The sequence below is a fragment of the Lycium ferocissimum genome, chromosome 5 (genome assembly GCF_029784015.1).
Source record: "Lycium ferocissimum isolate CSIRO_LF1 chromosome 5, AGI_CSIRO_Lferr_CH_V1, whole genome shotgun sequence".
Taxonomy (NCBI): Eukaryota; Viridiplantae; Streptophyta; class Magnoliopsida; order Solanales; family Solanaceae; genus Lycium; species Lycium ferocissimum.
Window position 1 is genome coordinate 56,945,552 of NC_081346.1, and position 10,783 is coordinate 56,956,334.

Below are 10,783 nucleotides of genomic sequence, written 5' to 3' on the forward strand. Positions count from 1 at the left end.
CTTATACAGGACCCACACCTCCTGCAATCTGCCAATCATTCCCTCAGGAAGTCGAAAAATCCAAGGAGATATAACCATAATCATAATATAATGAGATACTGCTAAAATGTAACTTTGGAATAGTTTGTTCAATAAGATCAGAAACTGTTCTATCCATGAGAGTTACATCACTTACATAAATTTTGATTTTGCAGAACATAAGCACCCTTCCCTCTTTTTCAATTGTGTGGAAGAAAATTCTGATGAGTCATTTCAGAATAAAGTAAGAAGCACTCTTCTAAAGCTTAAGGTGCTTTTACTGGAAAAGACTGATCAGAAGTATGTGTGGAATAAAGTTAGTCATATCTGGACTTGCCTTTAACTAATATTGAATTGGTATGGGCCATCAAAACACTACCATATTGGCCATAAGGTCCCAAGTTGTAAAATTATGGTGCGTGGCATGCTAAAAAGAGGATGAGATAGACCTAAAATCACATGAAAGGAAGTTGTTTCGGAAAACCTACTATCACTTTTGTAATACATGTAGATTTAGCCAAAAATAAGGCACATTTGCAAGAAAAAAGGTTAAATAGGCAATATCACTTAGTTGAAATTAAATAGTCATTTCATTAGGTTTACTTTAGTTCCATGGCTTTATAATTTATCTGCTAGTAGAAAATATAGAGATCTTCCAGTCCTTTTTTCTTTTATTTTTTTAACTGTCTCTTATAATATTGTATTGGTATGAGGAGAGACAAGGACAATGAGGATTCATATAGTAGCCGGTTCGAACTTGTTTTGGATTGAGGCATAGTTGTTACTATTATGCCCATTGCCCTAAACTGGTAAACAAAAGTTAGAAATTTCCTAATTTAACTTCTTGTGAAATGATGAGAAGAAAGTTAGGTCAAGACAGGGATTCCATGAGTAATTCTTGGATATATTAAACTTGGCCCTTTTTTTTATACCATAGATCAAGTCTAGCCATCCATTTTAGCTCTAATCAAGATGGTTAAAATCAAAGCAGATTCTGTGAACCTGTCCGCCTAATAATTCTTGTATTTACATTTTCAACATGACAAAAGTATTAACTCTAGCCGGTAAAACAAGGTTACTACTCGTTGTACTAATTCCAAAGCAGATGACTAATAATAACTCCTTTTTTTTTTCTTGTTGCGTATCTACCATACCTGAAATTTCAGAAGTTAATAATTCAAGAATTTATTGTGGTAGGTGGGGTGAGGAATGGAAGGGCAGGTAGGTGTAAAAGCTAAAGCAAACTGAAAAAGAAAAAGTTGGAAACTTGAGTACAGAAACAGGATAAAAAGATCAGAAGAAAAAAGTATTAGTTCCACAAGGGGAAATGGCATCACATAATCAAATCACTAGACTTATCATTACATTTGCTTTGATTCCATTGCTCATGTTTCAATCTCATGTGTCTTCACAAGACAAAGTTAACTTGTCCTTGTACTATGAATCCTTGTGTCCGTACTGTGCAGATTTCATTGTGAACCAATTAGTTAAGGTTCTTCAAACAGATCTTGGTTCAATTGTGAATCTTAGGCTTGTTCCTTGGGGTAATACCCAAATTGCACCTAACACCAGCTGGATTTGCCAGGTTCCATTTCTTTTCTCCAAACTTCAGCTTGTAGAGATTTTCAGTTTATTTGGTTAGCTCCTTACTTCCTTAACCTTGTTAAGCTTTAAGACCCATTCTAGCCACTGGTGAAGAGACCTTAAACCAAGTCACTACAACAAATTTGATTATCAGTGACAAATTATTTTGTCACTTAAAATTTATATTTCGTCACAAAATATCTTTCGTGACGAAAAAAAATTCGTCAGTCGTTCGTCCCTAAAAGCGCGTCGCTAAATGTATACAAAGACAATTTAGTGTTTCGTCGCTAAATAAAGTTGCATTAACTACGAAATTCATTTTTGTCCCCAAATGCATAATATTTATGACGATCTCATTCGTCAAGAAAAGTATAAAAAAATTGTAGCTAATAGTGTGTTTTCGTCACTAAAAAGGTTATTAATGCCGACAAAACTTCCTCGTCACTAATTTTTCAGTTTAATTAGTGACGACGCCAATTGTCACTAAAGTTATATATATTTCGTAGTTAAACAAAAATAATTTCATCACCAAAGACTACCTTTTATAGACGAAAAGATATTTCGTCCCCAAATATATAAATTAGTGACAACTTTGCTTTACAAAAATGGTTTAAAATTTTGTAGTTGAAACCTATCATGTCGTCACTAAAGATACTTTTGTTTACTAACACAATAAAATTGTCACTGTAAATTGTCGTGATTAGTGACAATAACAATTATGATAAAACACAAATTTAATTTGTAGTTAAAGAATGAATCATATTATATACTATTCATCATAAGGCAATTCTAGGACAAATACAAAGTTTATTCACAAATATAATCAACTTATGACAAAATAGTATGTCCTGTGATAAAAATGTGATTATCTTGAAAAATACAATGTAATTTAATCATAGCATCTTTCTCCTATCTTGTGAGCTCCTTCCACTTTCAAGCGAACGAATTTTGAGCTGCCATTTTCAACCTATTGATAACACGCTCAAGAGTATTGCTACACAACTCCTGCATAGAGAAAATGAAAGAGAAGTTAAACAACTTCATTATTAAACTTCCAGGAAACTCATGTCTAGTTAACAGTACTCATTAAGGATAGCAAATCATAGGACACTCATAAGACGTGGAATGAACATTTAAGCTTACTTGGGGACCATGCAGCTTGGATAAAACAGGTTTAGAAATAAGAAAATTCTAACCATTTATTTCTTGGATTTTCATCATACGAAACTCGCAATGTCGAAATAAATAGCAGAAAATCTTGGAGCAATCTAGCAAATACATTGTCTCAAAGATCGTGCTCATCGTTATGAATGGAGTAGCCGACTTGAGACAGTAGTAACTAATTAAAGTAGATTTTCCAAAGGGATAAGCATTATATAGAAATAAACTATAAGAGCAAATTATTGATTATGTTAGCTTCCATGATATGAAGCCTCAGGATGCTTATCAATTAAAATGCTTACTTTGTCAAGATTAAAAAGAAGAGAGAAAAGAACTAACCTGAGTTATTGCATTAACCACACCAGCAAGGAAAAAAGATCTTTGTCCAAATTCGGAAGGGCTGCCACTTCCCAATTGATGGGAGCAATCAAATCTTAAGATACCTGGGCTATAATTACCACCAAATGAATAAGGAACAATCAGCTATCACAAGCCTAATCATTTTTTTGTAGGCAAAAGCCTTATGAAAAAGAACTTGATATCATGGAAAAAGAAGAAACATTAACATGTAGAAATCTAAGAGAACACAACCAGAGAATGGGGCTTTTCTATTTGCCTTTCTAAACATGGCTACATTTGCTTTTCATCAAAATAAAAAAATCTCATTAGTAACTAAGCAAAAGTTTACCACTAAATTAATTTTGCTATTAATGACAGAGAATGGAACTTTTCTATTTGTCTTTCTATAACTTTTTCACCAAGAATGTAGTAGCTCACCCGCCAAAGGTGACTCATTGCACCGGTCGCACTTTTTCTAGTTTCACCAAGAATGTAGTAGCTCTCTTAGAGTTATGACTATCTTTCCTCTAAGTATGGAGATGAAATAATTGTATTTAGTCAACTTCACAGATGAAGTGAGGAGATTTTTCCCAATTAAATGTCATATCCTGCTTTATCTGAAGGTGATCAACAGTAGTGGACGTTTCATCAGTTTCTGAATATGCTACTTGTGCTCCAAGAATGAAGCCACAAAAATAGATATTGATCAATAAGGACTTCAATTCAAAGCAATGGTGATAGGATTAGTGAATGAAAGAAAATAAATAAGAAGGTGATGATGGAGGAGAAGAAATAAACAAAGAGAAATTAAATAGAAGCTTTACTCCTTTGATTCATCAAGAAAAGAACCCATAAAAAGTCTAACCACAAACTTGCAAATATCAACACCATCCTAAAATCCTCAATCTAGAACCTTGGTAAAAATATAGAAAATCCCAACCAATACAATCACAGAGTCCATCTATAACAAAATAGAGCAATAAAACAAAATTTGGTGTCTATGTGAATACCTTAAATGGATCCGTGATCCAGGTTGGTAGTTCGGTTATTGATGATTTGGCTCCTAAATTAGCCAAAGCTGAAGCATTAGAGTTCCAAGAATTTACAATATTAATATCAATAGTTAAGGATATCGTCACCTGTTAATCAAGCAAAATTTAGCATCAGCACATAACTAAAAGATATCAACTTTAAGCTTTTGAATAGCCCACTCTCACCACCCAATAGGTTCCAAAAGCTGAAAGAGTCCCACAAGCTTTAACAGTTCTGGATTCAAAGCACCAGGAGCAGTCAACTAATTAAAGATCAAGTCACAATACCGTAGACAACTCATTTAACCTTGCTTTTCTTACTTCCAATCCAAAGACTGTTCTTGTATACTTCTGAAGATGTTATTATAAGCTATGGAACAAGTGGAACAAAAACATGATGCCAAATCCAATGTTATATATGTATTCAATTTATCATTTAATAGATCTGTTATTTCTTACTAAAACAAAAATCAGAATTAACATGGAAACTGAAACTAGGCTATGAATTCTGAAAGGGCATTAGTAAAAATAAATGGAATATAAAATTACATCTCTAAATTATGGTGAACTAGTATTAGCAAGAAGAAAACAACAACTTAGAGAAGAAAAAGGAAGAGAAGCCATTTGGATTCTTTTGTAGACATTCAACAAAATTGCAACATAATTGAGAAAATTAGCCTAGCCTCCCACAAGATGACGTGCAGAAAATTGAGACACGTTCCAAACATTTTCAATATAAACAACAAAGAGAACCCTTTTGGGAATTTAACTGGACCAGGAACAGATAGCACAATAATTACTAAAAAGAAAGAAACTCAACAAAATCATTCACGAGACTGCTAAATTGAATGTACTTTACTACTTTCTACACAAAGAAACGAGAAAAACATGAAATTGCGGAGTACCCAGAACAGAAACTGACGATAAAACTGGTGAGAAGGTGCAAAATAAGAAAAAGGTGAAATTAGTGAGGAGGGAAATACCGGTAGTCAGTACCTAGGGTTGTATAAGGACCACAATTCAACAAAGTCGCTGGCGTCGATAGCGGAGATGTAGAAGCGAGAAGCCCTAAAACTGATGTACCCACTGAGATTTTAGGGAGGAGGGAAATTTTTGCCTTTTAGGAATTGGGGGGAAATATTTCATCTTAAGAGCAACATAGGAGGGAATTTTTCAGCGCAAAATTTTTATGGAAATTTTTTGAGCACATTTACAAAGCGTTGCTTTTACCATATTGTATATGGATTAAAGCTTTGTCATGTAAGTTTTGAGCTATTTTTTTATAATATAAGTGACCAAATTATATATTTATGAAATTTTCCCTTATTAATTGATTGATATCGGGAGCGTATATAATTTATATAATTATGTTAAATTAGTATGTGTATATCTATAAATTTTATATTTTAAGGTGCAAAATCTATAAACAAGTGATAATGCTAAGAAACTAAAAAAGGATACTGACCAAGACAATCAAGAGCGGAGAGAGACAATATAACTAGAAAAAATATTTTAGAAAACAACATAAGACTTAATGCTTGAATCACCAACCACAGATCCAAAAAGAAAAAATAAATTATTGATGTTACTTACCTCTAAAGTAAAATAAACATAATCAGAATTGGAAGAAAAAAAACGGCAATAATTTATTTAACATAAAATAAATACCAAACAAAATCAATTTGTAGTGGCAAAAGTCAAGAAACAGTATGTGAGAAAAGAAGAAAACCTCTTTAGGCGTTCTAACATGTGAGATATTTTTATTGCACTATTTAATTCAAAAAAGGAAAGAATTTGTACAAAATATAATTCTATTGATTGAAATCCTAAATTTTAGGATTTCTTATGTGGTTCAAGTAAGGAAAACTTTAATAACTAAAATTTAAGTTGATTACGATGTCCTAATATTAGACAATAACAATAAATTACAATTTTGCTTAATATAAAAGGGAAAATGGCTAAAATAAATCCTAAACTATGACCAAATTTGTTGTAACACATCTATACTTTACGGGGGTCATACTATCCCCGATTATTTTTTAAACGGTATTATTACCCCCTGAAATGGTACCACCAGATCTGTGTTTAAGTGGAGAAATACATGCGCCTGACATATATTTTTCACTTAAATCTTTTTTTTTTTTTTACTCTTTATTATTCTCTATGATTTCTTCAAAATTTTGGTTGAAGGTTCAAAGTTGTTGTTTATGGAGAAACTAGAAAATGATATACAAGGCAGTTGTTGTTCATTCTCCTTTTTTCTTTACCGGCGGTGGAATCCTTTCCCGATCTGAAATTTTCCATGTGCAGGACAGTTGTTGTTCAATTTGATTAAATTATAAATTGTATTTGAAATTGATTCTAGAATTGAATTTGATTTGCAGATTTGATTATAATTGCAATAAAGTAGCCACAATTTAAATACAATTATAACCATATTTTAAATGCCTGAATTTGGCTGATTTTCCAACTTGAAACATCATCTCATTCCTTCTTTCTTCGCCCTGCTTTGCTTTTTTCATAAATATCCTATTTTTTCTGAAAATGTTCGCTATCAGGAGACATTCGAACATCGATAACTTGTCACCATAAACAATCGTAAACAAAGATCATTAATTTTAGCTACGAATATTTTTCGTCGCCAATAGTTAAATCATTCAACTTTTAAATCGTCACTATTTAAAACATTGCATTTTTTGTGACAAAAAATTATTGTCACTAAGTCGCATGTTGATTAGAGACAATAAATTGTCTGTCACTAATTGTTTATGTTATTAGTGACAAAAACTAAGGTCACAATTAAACATAAAATTTTGTAGCTAAAACTTACAGTGATTAACTACAAATTCTAATTTGTCGCTAATGTATCAACACAGTTTTTGCGACAAAAGTTTTTCGTCTCCAAAATTTAACTAATTTTAGGACGAAAATCAGTCTGTCGCAAATTGGGTGCATCATTAATGACTTTAAATTCGTGGCTAATAGTACTCAATAAATGGCGCCAACTCATTTTTTGGAGGGAAACTTTAGGGGACAAAACTTTGCTACGAAATTTTGTGTTTCGTCACTAAAAATATGTGCCTCATGTATTTAAGGACGAAATATAACTTTTGTCACGAAAAGTGAATAATTAGTGACGAATTTTGCGCCGTAGCTAGTATTTTCGTAGCTAAATATCATATTTGTTGTAGTGAGTGGTGTCACCTAACTCTGCTTTACTCGTGTCATATGGCAAGATTCTTATACATTCTATTATCTATAATTATATGTTCATTCATACCAATATAATATACTTGCTTTGAAAGTAAGGCATCTACTTATTGATCTCGAAATCAGCAATGGGAATTATTTACTTTGCAGTAACGAACTGATCATCCTAAAAATTTCAGTATCTATATAAATATTCGCCCCGTTTCATCTTATATGACGTGTTTGATTGAGCACAAAATTTTAAAAAAGAAATTCTTTCGCCACATACCAAAAGTACTCTTAGGCTAACACGACTTAAAAACAAAGCAAAGTAAACAGGAAATTGGAATAAGAACTGAAGTCTAACAACACCCCATAGCCCCAGATTCAAGCTCGTATACAAGTTCAATGGTGATCATAGACCGATAACGGTTAGTGCTTATGCTAAATCTTACTTTGTGCGTTCATTACTTAAACTAGGCAAACTGTTTAAGTGTCCCAATGAAGAACTCTCTCCAAGACCTTGGAACTGAATGATGTCCTGCTCCATTTTTTTTCTTGTTAATTCAAGTTGCTTTATCTTTTTTTATCATTCTTTATTGCATGTCAATTTGATGATTAAAATTTAAATGTAACATGCAGCATGGAACAGATGAGTGTCAGCTAAACACAGTGGAAGCTTGTGCTATCAAGGTTTGGTCAAATCTGGTAACACCCGCTTGCACATACCATGCAATTAAAAAGTTAATTACAAAATATTAAGTGTGAAAATAGTCAGCATTATATATAAGAATATAAGAACAGTAGCGTGAGCTATTTAATTAATAACTCAAAGTTAACTAATTCCAGAAGTTGTTTCTTTGAGTAATTGATGAAACAGGAAACACATTTCAAGTTCATAAAGTGCGTAGAATTGTTACATCTGGAAAACAGGCACTCTTCGTGGGAATCTTGTTTTGCGTCAACTGGTTTGAGCCAAACTCCTATCAAGAATTGCTACAATAATGGACTTGGATATCGGGTAAGAGCAAAAGTTGTTGTAGTTGTCTATTAAGTTGTATGTACTATCAGTCAAATGTTGATCACGCAGGCATCGCTTTCAATTATCATTGTCACTCATATTGATCATTCAAAAGTCATAAAACTGAAAATATATCTTTCAAAGTTGGTTGCACTTTTTTGTCTTTCTACTCAACTGGAAATTGATAAATTCCTAAATGGAACTGAACTTACAGCTAGAGCAAGCATATGCAGATGAAACTGCAAAGTTGAACCCCAATCACAGATTTGTACCATGGGTGCTAGTAAATAATCAGCCTCTTCAAGAAGTTAGTCCTCAATCTCTCTGCCTCTCTTTTATATTCATTCGCTATAGACTACGATCAATATGATATGGATGAAGATATTCCAATTTTGGCTGCAGGATTACCAGAATTTTATAGCATACATTTGCAAAGCTTACAGAGGGAGCAATATACCACAAGCTTGCAAAACCAAAGCACTCGAGATCAATAAAACTAATGCGCAAGATAGTATTCCTCGAGTCTGCTTTAGATGATAACCAATAGCTGAATTATGCAAACAGTTGCAATGTGTTAGAGTGTTGAGTTATTTTTTGAGTGCACAAATTGTACAAACTTACAATTAAATTTGTATTCTTCAAGCAATATTGTAGCAACTGTTCATGCGAATAAATTAAAGGTACTTCCATCAATATCTGCGAGAGAGTATTTGAGGATATTTGCCTAATTTTGGTCATGGAAAATGATTAATATTCTTGAATTCTTTGAAAAGAAGTGATGGAGTTGAGCATGAGAGAATTAGATTGAAAAGGGTAGCAAGACAAAAATACATAACTTTTTACAACTTCTAACATGTTTTAGCCAATGTATGAGCAATACTAGCCGGAGAAAATGACGAAAATGGTACACTAGAACTGATATTCGATATTCCACTGATGTTAGCAATAGAGACGCAATCTTATTCTTTTATGCAATTAAAAATATAGATTGGTATATATGTGCCAATTTCCCCTTTATAAGCCCTCATATTGACATACCTCCAATTTCCTCATGTTTGATCGGGTATAGTACATGAGTTTGGTTAAATGAGTTAAATATGTTTATTATTTAAAAGAAGACTTTAATGACATGTCATGCCAATTAAAAAAGAATGAGTCTTTTGAGGTGTGTAGTATACTTTGAGAAAAATAATGATAGTTGAGTAACTTTTTTGTCCTAAAAAAAAATGAAAGTGATTTTTATACTTAATTCCCCAAACTTGGGTGACAATTTAAGGAATTAACTCAGTTAAAAAGTCCCAATATTCTATAACATAGCAAAAAATAAATGCAAAAGTCATCTTCTTCTTCTTTTTTGTTTTGTTTTTCCATCCGGTATCTGGTTCCCGCATTAGAGCCCCACTAACTTGGATTCGCGCAGCATAGGGCTCATTGGGGGAAGCGTTCCCCATCAAGGATTTTTCAATACCCAGAGCTCAAATCGGAGACCTTTGATTAAGGAAGAACCAGCCCCATCCGCTGCACCACATCCTTTGATGGTTTATAACCTTTTCATAATTCATAAGGTGTTTTGTCAGTTCTTTTATGATAAATTCTATATTATAAGTGATGTGCAGATAATATACATTCACCTCACAAATTATCAAGTGCATTAGAATTAACTAACATGGAGTTCATCAAAATTCCTTCAATGTTCTATTTTTCCATTCAGCTACTCCATTATATATATACTGGTGAATAAGGCGGAGTGGAGTTATTTCATAAATAATTTCTTCTTTTTTGCAAAAAGCATCTAAAGCAAATATTCACCTCCTCTATCAGATCGAATTCTCTTGATTTTTCTACTAAGTTGATTTTCAACCTCAGTTTTATAAGAAATAAAAGCATTAAAGCATCATCTTTATTTCGAAGGCCCCGTTTGGCCACGAGTTGAAATCAATGATTTGAAATCAGGTTGATTTGGAGTTGAAGTTTTTTTTTTTTTTTTGGTTACATGCAATTTTGATTTCTTAAGTTGTATTTTTTTCTCATAAACATGAAAATCGCACAAGTTATGAAAACTATCAAAACTTCCCCAATTCTTCTACAATCTTACCATATGAGCAAACCATAGTTAATAAAGTTAATACGCTACTAGAATGCATTTCTAAAAAATACAACATTTGTTGATCGAACTTTAGTTCAATAAAAAAGAAAATTGAAACATGAGTTGTAGTGTTACTACTCTTTAATAAAATTCTCTCACGTGGTACAAACAATCTTTTCATGTCGAGCATGCATTTCTAGATGACCGAGAAGAGGAACCGACATTATTACTTTAGGTCAAGTTTTACATGTAAAAAATTTTAAAATCATGATTTGAAATCTAAAGAAAGTCCTACTTTTTGGAGAATTCAGGATTTAAAATCATGATGTGAAGTTGAGTTGAAATTTTATGTGA

General features: G+C 32.4%; 1 protein-coding gene across 1 annotated transcript; it reads left to right on the plus strand.

Moving 5' to 3' along the window:
- The first annotated feature begins 1,261 nt into the window (after nucleotides 1-1,261).
- LOC132056926 (gamma-interferon-responsive lysosomal thiol protein) lies at nucleotides 1,262-9,036 on the plus strand. Its single transcript, XM_059449338.1, has 5 exons — nucleotides 1,262-1,603; nucleotides 7,965-8,030; nucleotides 8,203-8,343; nucleotides 8,558-8,650; nucleotides 8,746-9,036. The coding sequence occupies exons 1-5, from the start codon at nucleotides 1,346-1,348 to the stop codon at nucleotides 8,878-8,880; spliced, it is 693 nt and encodes a 230-aa protein (XP_059305321.1). The 5' UTR covers nucleotides 1,262-1,345; the 3' UTR covers nucleotides 8,881-9,036.
- The last annotated feature ends 1,747 nt before the right edge of the window (nucleotides 9,037-10,783 follow it).